The sequence below is a fragment of the Erinaceus europaeus genome, chromosome 4 (assembly GCF_950295315.1).
Source record: "Erinaceus europaeus chromosome 4, mEriEur2.1, whole genome shotgun sequence".
Classification (NCBI taxonomy): Eukaryota; Metazoa; Chordata; class Mammalia; order Eulipotyphla; family Erinaceidae; genus Erinaceus; species Erinaceus europaeus.
The window spans coordinates 107,734,607-107,752,562 of record NC_080165.1 but is presented as its reverse complement, the minus strand read 5'-3'; the positions used below and the strand labels follow the sequence as shown (position 1 = coordinate 107,752,562).

At 35.6% G+C, this 17,956-nt stretch overlaps 1 protein-coding gene across 1 annotated transcript in view; it reads left to right on the top strand.

Moving 5' to 3' along the window:
- ADGRG6 (adhesion G protein-coupled receptor G6) overlaps positions 1-17,956 on the top strand; it is a 192,553-nt gene that overhangs the window by 168,881 nt on the left and 5,716 nt on the right. Inside the window, exons 21-22 of the mRNA XM_060190831.1 lie at positions 14,829-14,930; positions 15,669-15,821. Of these exons, the coding sequence (XP_060046814.1) occupies positions 14,829-14,930; positions 15,669-15,821 (255 nt within the window). The remainder of the gene's footprint in view (positions 1-14,828; positions 14,931-15,668; positions 15,822-17,956) is intronic.

The window sequence follows — 17,956 nt, the reverse complement described above, 5'->3', positions numbered from 1 at the left end:
TCTAAAAGGCATGTTGGTAGTATGAATGGAGGACTCATGGCATTCCCAAAAGAACTATAAATTCTGAAGTCCAGCAGCCAATTACCTTGTCTGTGAGAACATGTGAAATATTTAAATATTTAAGCTCAGGCTTAGTATGGAGACCAGAGATCATCCTGGCCCTTTAACTTGTCTATAAAATCATTTATTTAGAGCATGTGATATTTTTGCAAACTTTAATCCTTTTTTTTTCCATCAAAACTCCAGAGGTACTTATGTTCATGGATTAACACACACTTCACTTGACATTACTACTCATTAGAAAATCTATCATGTCTCTGAAGATATGATGCCTTCCCTTTATCTGTGTTTCTCAGCCTTTGTTGTTGTAAGAAAAATTAAACATAAAAATTTGTAAGACTTGATTGGTGATGCCCCTACTAGAAGTGTCAGTGACCTTTATAATAAAATTAAATAAATAATAAAAAAAATAGGAAGTGAGGAGTAAGAAGCCAAGACTTGTCTGATTTTGTTATTGTTTTTCTGCACTAGACCTTTGAAATTAAGCTTTTAGAATAATGAAAGAATGATAATGGTGGGATTGGGCAGTGGCACACCTGGCTAAATGCACACATTACCATGAGCAAAGACCCTAGCTCAAGCCCCCATTCTTCATCTACAAGGGGAAATTTAACAAGTGATGAAGCAATGCTATAGGTGTGTTCTCTCTCCTGCTCCATCTTTCTTTCCCCTCTCAATTTCCTTCTGTCCTGTTAAATAAAAATAAATAAATCATGAAAAAGAATGGGGGGAGCAGGCAGTGGCATACCTGGTTAAGCACACACATTACAGTGCAAAGAGACCCAGGTTCAAGTCCCTGGTCCCCACCTGCAGAGGGATAACTTCACAAGTGGTAAAGCAGGACTGCAGGTATCTCTCTGTCTCCCTATCTCCCCCTCAATTTCTTTCTGTCTTTATCCAATAATAAATATATTTTAAAAAAGAAAATTAGTGTTATTATTCTGAATTATACTGTATAACTTTAATTTTCATGTCCAACATTAACTATTTTTTGACAAGCTTATTAAAGTTTTGATAATCAGACTGAAGATCTGAGAACATTCCTGTGGCTACTCATTTTATATCTTCTCTGGAAACTCAAATAACTTTGCCAGAATCATCCCAAAGGAATTCATTTTATGGAGGAGACAAATTCCTTGCCAATGCATAGAGGTTCACTATATGTTTATATTTTTTAAAATAAGATGTTAGATAACTTATGAGAACTAATGTTAAATATAAGTCCATGCAATCGAACATGACTAGAATACCAATAGAAAGAGGCTTATGTTTTTCTCTCAAATACTGTACTTGGATTTGTTCAGAGGTAGATTAAAGAAAGGAAAAATAAAAAAATAATAAATCTACTACTTACTAAGATTTTTTTATAATGTTTTTCACTCCAAGTTTCTCGGCAGTTTCTTAGGCATCACTTCACTATATTGTTGGCTCAGCCTTAGACTGTGATGTGCTCTCCTGAAAGATTTTCTTTACTGGCTGTACTTATAAATAAACCCACTTTACCTATCTGCACTTCCATCAAAACTAAAAGCTACATTGATTGTAAGTGAGAAATAGCAAACTTCACTGCAAATTAAGATTTCTTGAATTTACCTATAGTTTTATTTTTTCATGTGAGCCTTGGTGAGTGAAAAATGGTTATAAAAGCCTGGGGGTGGGGGATGATGGAATGGAAGGATAGAGAACTGCATAAGTTTTGTTTTACTTATAGCTTAAACTCTGGATTTGTATAGGTAAAGAATAAATGGGCCTGGGTGGTGGTGCACCTGGTTGCATATGTTACAGTGCACAAGGACCTGGGTTCGAGCCCCGGTCCCCACCTGCGGGGGGAAAGCTTCACAAGTGATGAAGCAGTGCTGCAGGTGTCTCTCTGTCTCCTTCTCTCTCTGTCTCCTTCCTCTTAATTTCTGACTGTCTCTATCAAATAAATAAATATTAAAAATTAATTTTAAAAAAGAATAAAGGCAGTTATGAGGCTGCACAAACTATTAGTAAAGCACTTTGACTTGTAGTAATCAGAATGATAATTTTCAGGGTAAGAATCACACACACATAAAAAGCTTTATGGAGCTCTGTTTTGTCAGGTGCAAAGGTTTAATAAAATGAGCTCAAGGTTGTTGAGATGAGGTACAGGTTTTAATTCTCTTTTTAAAATTTTTTACTATATTTATTGTGTAGAGAAAGCCAGAAATCACGAGTGAAGGGGGTGATAGAGAGGGAGAGAGACAGAGACACATTCAACACTACTTTCACCACTCATGAAGCTTTCCCTTGGCAAGAGGAGACCAGGTCCTTGTGCATTGTAACATGTGCATTCAACCCAGCCGCCACGTTTTAATTCTGTTTTTGTTATTATATTGGGTTGTCGGAAAAGTCATGACACATTTTTACATAGAAAACAAGGGCCAGGTGGTGGCACAGCTAGTTAAGTGCACACATTATAGTGCACACGGACCTGTATTCAAGCCCTTAGTCCCCATCTGCAGGAAGAGAACTTCACAAGAAGTAAAGCAGGACTGCATATCTTTCTCTCTCTCTCTTTCTCTCTCTCTCCATCCTCTCTCAATTTCTCTCTGACTCTTCCATAATAAATATATAAATAAATAGATAGATAGATTAAGTTTTTTAGAAGGAAAAAAATCAAAAGAATATATCATTACTTTTCCCACAACCCAATACTTCTGTTTCTGGCATGTATATTTGTAAGCAGATAGAGAAACATGCTCAGAAATTTTTATTGATGTAATAATGATTGACATACAATTTCCATCAACAGGGTTCCATATTCCATACCCTCCATTAGAAGGTTCCCTATTCTCTAACTCTCTGGGAGTATAGACCAAAGATCTTTATGGGGTGCAGTAGGTGGGAGGTCTGGCTTCTGTAATTGCTTCTCTCCTGAACCTGGGTATTGACAAGTCAATCCATATTCCCAGCCTGTTTCTATCTTTTAGTAATAGGGTAGTGCCTAGGGAGGTGGGATTCCAGGACACACTGGTGAGGTTGTATACCCAGACAAGTCAGGTTGGCATCATAGTAGCAACTACAGCTTGGTGGCTGAAAAGCATTAAGATGTAAAACAGAGCAATTTATTTAATATTCAGGAACCTAAAGCTAAAAGCATAACAAATGAAATTTGGGGTCTTCATGTTGGAAGGAGCTAGTAAGTCTATTTTAAGTATATTCCAAGTGGCCCATGACTTTACTAATACTTGACTGAAAACAACAGCTACAATGCAGGCAGGCTATGAATATTGCCTAGGAAGATGGTTTCAGAGTTGAGGATAAAACTAGAAAGCTGGATAAGGGCAGATAGTAGCTCTGAAATATGGGAAAAGTATATAAATACCGTTAACTGTAGACCCTGTTGATCTGATCTGGGGCCCATGTCCATTTATATTCAACACAGGAGCCTGTGTAATCTCTGCATTCCTGTAGGTCAGAGCTCCCATTCCATGATCATAGGAACATTCTAGGCTGCACTCATTTCAGGACCTATCTTCTTCAAGTGGCAGAGTATGTTGACCCAGCCTCCCTTAGGACAATGTGGCAGTCCCTACCATTGTGGTTCTACATTGAGGGCAAAGTCCTGTAGAGATCCAAAGGAGGACTTATGATGCTGATCCTGATGGATATGACCAGTGCTGGTGTTAGAGGTCTAGGCTCATCATGTCTGTGGGAATCCCAGGATTCTCTGATTAGGTCCCTGGAAGATCTGGTAGCCTAGTAGTGACCAAAAGAGCCATCATTAATGTGTGTAGGTCTCTTGCCCTTATTCAGCCTTACTTTGTTTGACAAGGTTAGCCTTGGAGTGATTGAGGGAAATGAAATGGGAATTAGGTGAGGAGGATATCTAGATCTAAGTAGAAACTATTTGATTAAGTACTTTATGGTTTTTTTTTTTTTTTTTTTAGGTTTTTCTACATGCTTGTTGCACTTATTGAGTCACTATAAACTATTGTGCACTTATACTCTGAGGTATATATTTTCCCTTTATGTATGGATACATGTGCACATGTGCCCTATCTCATGAACCCTGGTCTATATGTTCTGTAGCCTTGTTAGGAAGTACACCACCCAAATGGAATTAAGGATTTATATGAGCTAGGAAAGGTCTCACCAGAGTAATGGGGCTGAAGGATTAACATTGAAGTCCTGGTGTCTCTGGACACAGTCCAAAGTTAAACATGTCAAGGTGGCATTGGTTGTGTTCATTGGGTTGAGATCAGCAGATGCAGCATCAAATGGTATGGATCAAGAATAGCATGAAAGAAAGTGAGCAGAACCCTAGAAGTTCCAGGATTGGGAGAAATGTGGGTTTTATAGAGAATAAGGACGTTTTCTTGCTTCCTTAGAGTTTTAGAAGGCAATAGGTAATTATTATAAACAATTTATTTGGGAATTTGAATTATTTTGGAAATTGCATGGTCAGGATCTACTGTACCATACAAGATTTTACTATGTTTTCTCTTATCTAATGCTATTTAAAAAACTATATCTTGGAAAGTCAGGCGGTAGCACAGCGGGTTAAGCGCACTTGGTGTGAAGCGCAAGGACCGGCGTAAGGATCCCTGTTCCAGCCCCCGGGTCCCCATCTGCAGGGGAGTCGCTTCACAGGTGGTGAAGCAGGTCTGCAGGTGTCTATCTTTCTCTTCCCCCTGTCTTCCCCTCCTCTCTCCATTTCTCTCTGTCCTATCCAACGATGGCAACAACTGCAACAATAATAATAACTGCAACAATAATAGAACAACAAGGGCAACAAAGGGGAAAAAAATGGTCTCTAGGAGCAGTGGATTCCTGGTGCAGGCACCGAGCCCTGGCAATAACCCTGGAGGCAAAAAAAAAAAAAAAAAAAAAAAAAAAAAACCCAACTGTATCTTATATACTAACAAGACCAGTTGCTTCTGGTCTCCCTGGTCTAAAAGGATTTAATGTATCAAAAAAAAAGAGTTATTATTAGAAATACATTAACAATTTAAGCCCAGTGTTAAAATTCAGTCAGATTACTAATTTCAGACCTTGTAAGATTGAACTGAGATCTATGCATTAAAATTTTTGAGACATTCAATCAGTTTTCCCATCATAATGAGTAAAGACTGATTTATAAGACTATAAGTTAAAAGGAGTGTATATTAATAACTTTCCTGTCACCAAAGATCTATGTCCCTACTCCCAGCCCCTATAATGAAGTTGAAAATCTACCCCCACACTTCCCACAGAGTTTTACTTTGCTGTAATACTCCAGACTTAGTTAAATTCTGCTTTGTGTTTCCCTTTCTGTTCTTTTTCAACTTCTGTTTATGAGTGGGATCATCCCATACTCATCTATCTCTTTCTGGCTTATTTCACTTAACATAATTCCTTTTAGCTCCCTCCAAGATAGGCCGAAGAAAGTGGACTCATTATTCTTAATAGCTGAGCAGTATTCCATGATGTATCTATACCACAATTTTTTCAGCCATTCATCTGTTGCTGGGCACCTGGGTTGCTTCTAGGTTTTGGCTATTACAAAGTGTGCTGCTATAAACATGGGTGTACACAAATCTTCATGGATGGCTGTGATTGAGTTCTTAGGACATATCCCTTGGAGAGGAATTATTGGGTCACAAGGAAGGTCCATTTCTAGCCTTGTGGGGGTTCTCCACAATGCTCTCCACAGGGGTTGGACCAGTTTACGTTCCAAACAGCAGTGCAGGTTGGAACACAACTTCTCCTACATTTGTTGTTGCTATCATTTCTGATGTATGACATTCTCACAGGGGTGAGGTGGGATCTCATTGTTTTCTTTATTTGCATTTCTCTGAAAATTAGTGACATGGAATAGTGTTTCATATGTCATTTGGCCTTTTATATTTCTTTTATAGTGAATGTTCTGTTCATATCCTCTTCCCACTTTTGAATTGGGTCACTTGCTTTTTTTGTTGCTATGTTTGGTGAGTTCTTTATATATTTTGTTATTAGTGTCTTATCTGATGTATGGCATGTAAAGATCTCCTATTCTGTGGGGGGTCTCTTTGTTTAGGTGATGGTTTCTTTTGATGTGCAGAAGCTTTTCAATTTGATATAGTCCCTTGGTATATTTTTTTTTAGTCTTTCTTGCAACTGGGTTTGTAGCATCAATGATGCCCTTGAGGTTTAAGTGGGAAAGTATTCCACCAATATTTTTCTCTAAGTATTTGATAGTTTCTGGTCTAACATGCAGGTCCTTGATCCATTTGAGTTGACTTTTGTTTCTGATAAGATAATGTGGCTCAGTTTCATTCTTCTGCACCTTTTAATCCAGTTTTCCCAACATCATTTATTGAAGAGATCCTCCTTTCTCTATTTAATAGTTTTGCCCCCCATCAAAAATTATATGTCTGTAAGTGTGGCGTTTATTTCTAGGCTTTCATTTCTGTTCCACTGGTTTGTGTATCTGTTTTTGTTCCAGTACTAGGCAGTTTTGATTATGATTGACTTATAATGTAGTTTGAGATCTGGGAGTTTTGATGCCTTCATTTGTTTCTTTTTCTCAAGATTATTTTGGTGATTCTAGGTATTTTCTGGTTCCAGATAAATGATTGTAATTTTTGTTCTATTCACTTAAAGAAAATTGGTGGGCCTTTATGGGTATCACAGTAAATTTGTGTATGGCTCATTTTGATGATGTTAATTTTTCAAATTTATTTATTTATTTATTTTTTAAAATTTTTTATTTAAGAAAGGATTAATGAACAAAAACATAAGGTAGGAGGGGTACAACTCCACACAATTCCCACCACTCAATCTCCATAACCCACCCCCTCCCATGATAGCTTTCCCATTCTCTAGCCCTCTGGGAGCATGGACCCAGGGTCATTGAGGGTTGCAGAAGGTTGAAGGTCTGGCTTCTGTAATTGCTTCCCCGCTGAACATGGGCATTGACTGGTCAGTCCATACTCCCAGTCTGCCTCTCTCTTTCCCTAGTAAGGTGTGTCTCTGGTGAAGCTGAGCTCCAGGACACATTGGTGGGGTCTTCAATCCAGGGAAGCCTAGCCAGCATCCTGGTGGCATCTGGAACCTGGTGATTGAAAAGAGAGTTAACATACGTAGCCAAACAATTTGTTGAGCAATCATGGATCCCAAGCTTGGAATAGTGGAGAGGAAGTGTTAGGGTGGTACTCACTGCAAACTCTAGTGTACTTCTGCTTTCAGGTATATATTTTGCAGTAGTTTTTGGATACGTGTGAACATAAGCTCTCTCTCACAGAAACTGGTGTATATCTAGGTTATGGGACTTTGTTAGAAAGTGAACTACCTGAGATGAAATTAGAGTGTACTATAAAAGGAAAGGTCTCACCCAAGTAATGAAGCCGAAGGGTTGTCATTCCACATGTGAAGTCTCTGGACACAGTCTGAGGTGAAGCATGTTGAGGTGGCAATCATTGCGTTGGTTAGGTTGTGATCGATGGATGCAATATTATTTGGTTTGGATTGGGAGACGCATATGGAAAGTGGACCCTGTCCAAGGGTTCCAGGACTGGGGGAAGTAGGGGCTCAATAGTGGGGATGTGAGGTTCCTGCTGTCTTAGGGTTCCAAAAGATAATCGATAGTTAATGTTATCATCACATTGTTTGGTAATTGGGTTAACTTTGAAAAGTGCTTTTGTTATGGTTTGCTGTACAGTATCCAGTATCTTGTATATAGCTGTGCTATTGGATGCTTCTAATCTACTTGGTCTAGGCTTCTCTGACCCATCTTGGACAGAGCTAGAAGGAATTATGTTAAGTGAACTAAGTCAGAAAGATAAAGATGAGTATGGGATGATCCCACTCATCAACAGAAGTTGAGTAAGAAGATCTGATAGGGAAACTAAAAGCAGGACGTGATCAAATTTCAAGTAGGGCACCAAAGTAAAAACCCTGTGGTGAGGGGTAGACATGCAGCTTCCTGGGCCAGTGGGGGGTGGGAGTGGGTGGGAGGGATGGGTCACAGTCTTTTGGTGGTGGGAATGGTGTTTATATACACTCCTAGCAAAATGTAGACATATAAATCAGTAGTTAATTAATATGAGAGGGGGAAAATCAGTTGTATGTCTCAAAGTTTCTCAAAACACAAACTGAATCTTTTTAATATATAGGCTGTGTATTTGAATTTTTCAAATTTATGAGCATGAGATACTGTTCCACTTTTTTGTATCATTTTCTATTTCCTTGAATAGTGCCTCATAGTTTTCGGTATACATCTTTATAGATTTATTCTTAGATATTTTAATTGATTTTGCTGCGATAGTGAATGGGGGTGATTTCTGGATGTCTTCTTTAGTTTTATTGTTTGTGTAAAGGAAAGTCACTGATTTTTGCTTTATATGGACTCCACTATTATAAGGAATTTTCCATGTAGTCCCGTATTTTGTAATGTCTTGATCATGAAGGGATGTTGGATTTTGTCAGAGGCTTTCTCTGCAGCAATTGAGATAATTATGTGGTTTTCATTTTGCTTTTATTAATGTGGTGAATCACATTGATTTACTTACATATATTGAACCAGTCTTGCATTCCTGGTATCAATCCCATTTGGTTGTGATGAATAATATTTATAATATACTGCTGTATCATTTAGCTAATTTTTTGTATTTTAGCATCTATAGTCATCAGAAATATAGGTCTGTGGATTTCTTTTTTTGTTGTTGTTGTTGTATCCCTATCCACTTTTGATATCAGGATGATGCTAGCTTCATAAAATACAGAGAAGACTCATAGTGTTCCTATGTCTTCAATCTTTTGGAAGAGCTTTGAAAGTATAGGTATTAACTATTTGCTGAAGGTTTTGTAGAATTCATTTGTAAATCAATTAGTCCTGGATTTTTATTGTTGTGATAGTTTTAATAACTGTTTTGATTTCTTTGTCTGTAATTGGTCTATTTATATTCTGTAGTTCTTCCTGGTTCAGTTTTGGAAGTGTATACATTTCTAGGATATTATTTATTCTTACATTTATTCCATATTCTCTAGCTTGGTGGCATATAATTATCCATAGAAGCTTTATGTGATATTTTGGATATCTGTGCTGTCTATTGTGATATCTCCCCTATCATTTACAATTAGATTTATTTGAGTATTTTCTCTCTCTCTCTCTCTCCCTCTGTCTCTCTCTCTCTCTTTCTCTCTTTAGTGAGTCTGGCTAAGGGTTTGTCAATTTTGTTTAATTTTTTCAAAGAACCTATATTTGGCTTCATTGATCTTTTATATGGTTCTATTATTTTCTGTTATTATTTCTGCCCTAACTTTATTTATTTCAGTCCTTCTGCTTGCTTTGTTCCTTCTTTTTCTAAGTCTTTAAGTTGTACAGTCAGACTGTCCACTTGAGCTTTTTCTTGCTCCCTAATGTATGCTTGTATGGCTATGAGTTTACCTCTAAGTACTACTTTAGCTATGTCTCCAATATTTTATTACCTTGCGTCTTCATTTTCATTTGATTATGGGATCATTTGAATTTTTTCCTTGAGTTCCTCTTTGACCCACTGTTGTTAAGCAGTGTATTGTTAAGTTTCCATATTTTGGGGCTTTTACTAGTTTTCTTTTTGTTGTTAAGATTAATTCCACTGTGTTCTGAGAAAATCCTTAAGATGATTTCAATGTTCTTTAATTTGTTGATACTGTCTCTGTAGCCTAATGTATGGTCTATCCTGGAGAATCCCCCATGTGGATTTGAAAAGAATGTGTATTCCAATTTCTTGGACTGTAAAATTCTAAAAATGTCCAGAAGATCTAGTCTATCCATCTCTTCAATTAACTCTTTTGTTTCCTATTGAATATCTGCCTAGATTATCTGTCTAACTGTGAGTATGTGGTGTTGTACTTTCTTACTGTTACTATGTTACTATTGATGTATATTTGTAGCTCTTTCAGTAGGTGTTTGACATATTTAGATGGGTCTTCATTAGGTGAATATATATTAATAATTGTTAAGTCTTCTTGGTTGATTGGTTGATTGGTTCTTTGATCACTATGTAATGTCCATGCCTTATCTTTTACTACTTTATTTATTTTAAAGTCTATTGTGTCAGTGATGAGAATAGCTGTCCCTTCTTTTTTTTTTTTTTTTTTTGTGATTCATTAACTTGTTCACTTTGAGTCTGTGTTTGTCTTGTTGAGTTAGGTGGCATTCCTACAGACAGCATATGGCTGTGTTGTATTTTCAGATCCATCTTCCTGCTCTGTGCCTTTCAATGGGTGAACTTAGGCCATTGACAATTATTGATATTATGAATTTATGGTATTACAGTGCCATTATTCAATAATTTTTTTGAGTATTCTGATATATGACAAAATTTTTGGTGGAGGCCTTTTAGAGCCTCTTTCAGGGCAGGCTTGGTGATAAGTTGACTCCTTTAACTGCTGTTTATCTGAAGTTTTTATCCCCTCATCTAGTATAAATGACAGTCTAGCAGGAGATTCTATTCTTGGTTGAAACACTTTTTCATTAAGAGCTCAGTAGTCTCTTGCCATTCTCTTCTGGCTTTAGAGTTTGTATGGAAAAGTCTGCTGACTTATGGTTTTTCCTCTGTACTTTGTTGTTGGTATGCATGAGACTCCTTCTGTTTCATTTGGTTTAAATCCCCCTTGCTTAACACTATTCTATTTACATAACCACTTCATTCTATATACATAACCGCTGTTAACAAGCACCTCCCTCCAGGGCATTGGTTCAATCCCCACTGTTTCATGATATGTTTTTGCTCCAGCCCCCCTCCTTGTCACACCCTGATCCCTTCTTTGTCACACCCTGATTTTTACCAGTCACTTTTCTCTTCACCCTCTCTATGTCACATCCTGTTTCCACCCTACTTGGGAAGTATATATAAAGACAGCATTGTGAGTTTTAGAGTACTGTACTTTAGTTTAGCTCGGCTTAGATTGTGCTGCGTCCTGCATGAATAAAGAGATACTGCCTACAGCTCAACCATGAATCCCTGGTCGTCTGTTACCCGCCCGTGAAGCTAGACCAGCGAAAACAACCTAACCCATTGAAAACAACACTTTGTTTTTCTCTTACAGCCTTTAGGTTCCTTTCTTTATCCTTCTTTTCATTGTAACTATGATGAATAGCTCTATATTTTCTCACTTGTCCTGAAAATGTCCTTGACTATCTTTATTAGTTTTTCTACACCTTCATGAAGTCTTGTTTAAATGGAATTTATCTCCACACTGTGTCGATAGACTTTTCTATATGTAAATGCCTATCACATTTTTCTGTGACTGACCATAATCAGGAATTTTTGTTGTAAATGAATTTTGGTATTATATTTATTGCCAAATGAACTCACTATTTTTAGGAACAATTAGTTACTAGAAATACTAAAACCATGTGACAGTCCTATTGTTGGAAAAGTCATTATGTATTTTTGAGTAGAAAAACAGAAAAAAAAGTCATGTCTTTTCTGATAACCCCATATCTAATGGTGAAAAAATCTACAAGATATTTTAGAATGAAAGATATGCTCCTAAGAATTCCATTTTCTCATGTCTACTATGTAATTTCATCCAGATCATCATAATTTATGGTGGAATATAAATATCATTAAAAGTTAGGACTTATTTTTCTATCACATAATTTTAGAACTATAACAGATTCTGAATACACTTTACATACCACTTTGTATTTTAACATACCAGTATCTTTTTTAACGTATTGTATGCATATATATATTTTGCTTAAAAATAGGTATTGCCATATTATGTTACATAATCATGATTTAATGAAGGTGTGCATACTTTAAAATATTGTTTTTATCATGTTTTTCTTACCTAATATTTCATATTAGCATTTCTCTGCAAAAGTAGTAATCATTTTAACCTGCAATGTATTTTATAAAGATTTATTTATTTTACTGATCAATGAGAAATAAAATAAGAGAATTACTATGGCATATGTAGAGCTGGAAGTCAAACATGAGACCTCATACTTGGAAATTCATCCCCTTGCCAGCTGTATCACTTCCTGAGCCACTCAATCCGTACTGTTTGTAGGAGTTTACATAGTACCTACTAAGGGCCAGGTATTATACCTGCTTCTTACTGATGACCAAATAGTATATCAAATCCATGTTGTTCCCCTGTAGTCAGGATCCAGCCTGTAAGAATCGCCATGCTTTTTTCTTCTGTTCATAATAGTATAATTTATTCTGATATAAAAATTATGGGTCATTCTGAGTTAAGAAATATTTAAAACAAATATTTTAACATTTTAAATTTTTAACTATATATATAGAAGAAGGTAATTTCATTACTTTTCCAGTTATATACAATATACAGTTTCCCAATGAATACTCAGCTAATGTACTGTTTTCTGACTCTCAGTGACCCTTTAATGAAGGACTGTTTTTATGCCTATCCACCTAGGCCCTTAAGTTTTAAAGGGTTAAGAGGACCTGCAACTCCTAAAACATAGTGCCTTCTTAGCAGTGTTTAATAGCCATTGAATGAATTATTCCTGTAGGAAGACTTCCTTCAGCTCCCACCCCAAAACTTTCTGTACTTTCAGTTTTAGCTGTATATATTCTAAAATGCCCTTCTTTATATTCGGTTTTTAATTCTGTTACTTAGTCAATATCTCTACAACTAATTTGTGTTCTTTTCAGAATGTTTATAGTTCTATAATGTTAATTTGTGTTCTATTAATTTCTGCTGGTATGCCCCCTCCACACACATATTTGACACATTATAATGTACATGTTAGCAATCAATTAACTTGTGTAAAGTAAGTGAGAGATTAAAGTGGTTACTATACATTCACTCATTCATTCATTCATTTAACATTCATAGAGCTCTTAATACCCAACATTGTTCTTGGAATAGCCAGAACAGCATGGATGGATAAATATAGCAATGCTCTTGTTTTTTTCCTAGTAGCAAGCAAATAGATGAATGAATGAGGAATATAATATTAGGTAATATCAGTACTATGACAAATATAGATATATGCAGTTATAGGTATAAGCATTTTTTTAAATAATAAAATATATAAATATAGATATATAGATAGTTATAGAACTCATAGTTGTCATCTTGGGAGAACTACTACAGTTTCCAGTAGAGGGCATAGGGACATGGAACTCTGGTGTTGGGAAAGATGTGGAATTATACCCCTCTGTCTTACAATTTTGTAAGCCAATATTAAATCCCTAATAAAAATGTAAAAAAATATTGGGGGGTTAAGTGTTTTATAGTAGCTTTTAACAGATCATTACAGCCTCTCATCTCTCCTTAATGGTTGTCTAGGAGACACACCAGGTCTCCAGTGTCTCTTCATTTTGTCCCTTTTCTTTAGTCCTTTGCATTGATGCAGTATACTGACCCAGCCCAAGTTCTACTTTTTGTGTTCCCTTGATGTCCTTTTTTCTTAAGCTCCAACTATAAGTACAATCATTCAGTATTGGTCTTTCTCTTTCTGATTTGTCTCATTTAACAAGATGCCTTCAAGATCTGACCACATACTGCAAAAGAGATGACCTTTTCATTTTTTGCAGCTGCATAATGCTACACTGTGTATATGTGCCACAACTTTCTTACCTATTCATCTGTCGTTTAGCAACTGGGTTGCTTCACGTTTGGGGCAATTTCAAACTGTGCTCCTATGAGCATCAGTGTGCATAGGTCCTTTCAAACAGGTGTTTTTGTTTTCCCTGGGTAAATCCCTAGTAGAGGGATTGTTGAATACAGAATGTTATCTATTTAAGTTTGTTATTTATTTTATTATTATTATCATTATTATTATTATCAGGCCTTCACTGCTGTGGCCTAATCGTTCAAAGAAAGAGAGACAGATACAGAGGCTATAGTGTTAAACCTTCCTCTGACTTGTACCATAATGGTGGCTTGACACAAACCTGGGTCACATTCATGTCAGATTAGGCACATTACTCAGTGGAGCTGTTTTGCCAGTTCTTTGGTTAAATAATACTGCTGAACATAACAGGCAAAAACAAAGTCCAATTTGTATAATAATCACAGTGTTTTTTATCTTTTCCTTTTTGTTGCCCTTGTTGTCTTTTTATTGTTGTTGTAGTTACTGTTGTTGTTATTGATGTTGTCGTTGTTAGATAGGACAGAGAAATGGAGAGAGATTGGGAAGACAGAGAGGCGAAGAGAAAGATAGACACCTGCAGCGCCATAATATCATACATACTGTAGAGAAATTTCGCAGTTCAATTTTCTGTTATTTTAGAGCCAGAGGTAGGGGAGAGAAGGAAACACACCAGGGCATGTTCCAACATCGATGGAGATAGCTTGATGCTGCCTGTGGTATTCCCTGTGGATTTAGGGACTTGTAAAAAATGCATGCATGGATGGATGGATGGATGGATGGATGGATGGATGGATGGACCCAGGGACTTAATATTGCTTGATCATTGTTAGTCATGTAATTTATCCTCTGAGCAATCTCCCAGATCAATAATTTGAATTTTAACAGAGCCCCTGTCTGTTCTAAACAGTAAAAACAATTACTACATATTTCAGTATTCCTTAGGGTATTTTTATAAAAATCATTTTGTTAGAGAAATAATGGCTTACAAGAAGATGAGTAGATGAGTACCGTTTCATCTTGTGACAAGTTTCTGCATATCACTTAAACAACTAACCCAAGTCACTCTTCACCATGGTATCCTATGTATCTGACACCTTTTCCTTACAGTCCATTTTTTTTCTCGAATTTAAAGAATTTTATTTTTTAAATCACTTTGTTTTATTAGATGTTTTTACAGATGTCCCATTAGCTTAACTATTTATGTTTTCCTTTGTCCCAGGTTTGTTCATATTTGTTTTTCACTGTGCAATGAAGGAGAATGTTCAGAAACAGTGGAGACGGCATCTCTGTTGTGGTAGATTTCGTTTAGCTGATAACTCAGGTAGGGGGGTACATTGATAACTGTTTTTTTTCCATCTAAAAGCAGTTAGAGATGTTTATCATTTAATTTTCTATTGTCAGAACAACCCAGTCCCAGTGGTAGCAAGTTAAAAAATTGGAGTTTGAGAAGATTACTTAGTTGGTTTTTAAAATTAAGACTGCAAGAGATCTAAGGACTCCGGTTTCAACCTTCCTTTCTTGCAAAAGAGAAGCATAAATTTAAGTCAAGTTAAATAAATCGCTCTAAGTTTTATGTCTAATTTAACAACTTAGATGCTCAGAAATTCTACTAAATTCTTTCCATGTTTTAGAGATTCTTGATTATACTACCAGAGAAAGAAGTATTTTTCCATATATAAGAATACCTGAAGCAAAGTATTTTTAAATATTTATTTATTTATTAATGAGAAAGATAGGAGGAAAAAGAAAGATGCAAACATCACCTGGTACATGTGTTGCCAGAGATTAAACATCCAGGACCTCATGCTTGAGAATTCAATGCTTTGTCCACTGCGCCACCTCCTGGACCCTGCAAAAAAAAAAATTTCTTTTTTAATCATATCATTATGAGGATTCTGAAATAGCATACACTGGGTTGTGGTAAACATCTGTTTCCTCAGTTTATTATTATTTCTATCCAGTGTTCTTGATAAGTTACTTAAATAATGCAGCAGTGATCCTTCAGGGCAGAGAATATTCGTCCCAAAACAGATTCATAGAGAAATGTCATTTCTTTCAGACTGGAGTAAAACTGCTACCAATATCATCAAGAAAAGTTCTGATAATTTAGGAAAGTCTTTGTCTTCAAGTTCCATTGGTTCCAATTCAACTTACCTTACGTCCAAATCTAAATCCAGTTCGACCACCTACTTCAAAAGGAATAGCCACACTGGTGAGTCATTTTGAACAGACAAAGATATTCATTGGTAGAGATGGCAGCACATTTTCATTGAGAAAACTGACATTTCATGAAGAATGAGAAATCTTTGTGTCCAATAGGATACTTATTTTAGAATTATGAAAATCAAAGTAGTTTCAAAGAGCTTCATGAATTTTTAAACTATACAATCAAAATCATATGCAGCTATAATTCAATAAGTAGGATATTAACATTACTTCATTTTATTCAAAACTTATTTTTCTTAAAAATATATGGTATTTTATTTTTAAAGTTCCATACTTTCATTTAAAAATATAGATATTGAATTGTGGATCATTTTAGCATAGTATAAAAGTTACATTACAAGCTGATATGGAAACAAGAAGAAAGGATATCCAAGATGAAAGTTACATTTAAAACTTAAGTCTTCAACCACTAGAAATATTATTGGTAGTTGATCTTTAAACCACTGATTAAACATGAAGAAACAGGAGAACATTATGTTTAACAGGTGATACTGGTTGGTGAAAAATACATATCTTCACTCAGCTGTATCTTCATAATCTTCAAGGTGACCAGACATCTAATACAAGCTTTGTTCTTGAAGAATCCTGAAGACAATGTGTTAGCACTGTTTTTTTTTACAGTACTTGATATCTGATAACTATTATAAAAAATATAATCTTTTCATAATTTCAAAGGAAAAATAAAATTGATGTTTTTAAGTATTAAACCTCAAATAACTGTCAGCACTTAGAGCCTAGCACTTTACTAATTAAAGATGTTTCTAAAGTGATAGTGGAAATGAGGTTTAACATTTAAGATCATCTTAGCTATTGAAAGTGAGCAGTAATAGATGGCACAGAAAATATTCATACTTTGCCTTTTGCAACTAGTACAGTTTATGACATGTCTATAAATGTTCATGCTGTAAACACTTGAGTTACAGGTGACTCTTAATGTACATTCAAAATTTCCTGCTTGTCCCTGCTTGCACCAGTGTCTGTGTTGCTATTAGAGTGATCAGTTGGTATGATAGTACTTTGGTTAAACATTATAATATTTGGATAATTTTTAATTCAGAAATTCATAAAAAATATCTTGAAATTTATATCTGCTTAGTATAGCAATTCTTTTTTAAGTCTGTCTCTCTTATCTTAATGTTTTATTCATTTATTGGGGAGAGACAGAGAAATTGAAAGAGAAGGGAAGATAGACCTGGAGATACAAAGAGACATCTGCATCACTGCTTCACCACTTGTGAAGTTTCCTCCCTGCAGGTGGAGACTAGGGACCTGTACCTGGGTCCTTGAACACTGTAACATGTGCTCTCAACTGGGTCTACCACTACCCAGTCCCAGTATAGCTGTTCTTAATGATTTTAGGAGTCAAGAATATTTTTGAGAATCAACTGAAAGCTTTGAATCTCAGAATAAGATAGACAATTCTGCCTAAGAAGTATCTGTGCATACTTGTTTGCAAATACTGAATAAGAAAATTGATAGCAGATATATTATTTTTCTATTTAACAATTCTCTGGCATGAATATCTTACTTATGGTGAGTGATTTTTCACTTACTCCCTAAAATGTGATACTAGTTTGCTTCCCCTTCTAAAACACAAGTAGTTAATATATTTTATATCTGTTATAAATGAATAAGAAGTAGACTAGTGGATTTTTTTTATTCTTAACATACCTCAAATAGCTAGCTTGAAGAAATGTCACTAATGAAGAGAAAGAGAAGATAGCAAAGTAGATTATTTTGAACAAATTGGCATTTAGAAAATAATAAATTATTCGGAAATTTTAGTTTTTATCTGTGGTGTAGGATCAAATAGAAAACCTAGTAGGATATAGAGTGAAATATGAAGATAACAAAGAAAAGCATCACTATTTCAAAATATTTGTGTATTTAAAATAATGCCTTAATACTGTCCACAATGAAACCCATGTGGTCAAATGAGTTCTTGTCACCTAGCATAAGAATATACTCAGTCATAGACTTCATGTCTATGACTATCAATGTTGGGTTCCAACTCAAGTAACATACAAATAGCCTTTTGCTACCTATCAGTTCTCAGTGGAACTGCTAGTGTGCTTAACTCACTTGGAATAAACAAATCTTTGCATAGCATCAAGGATACAT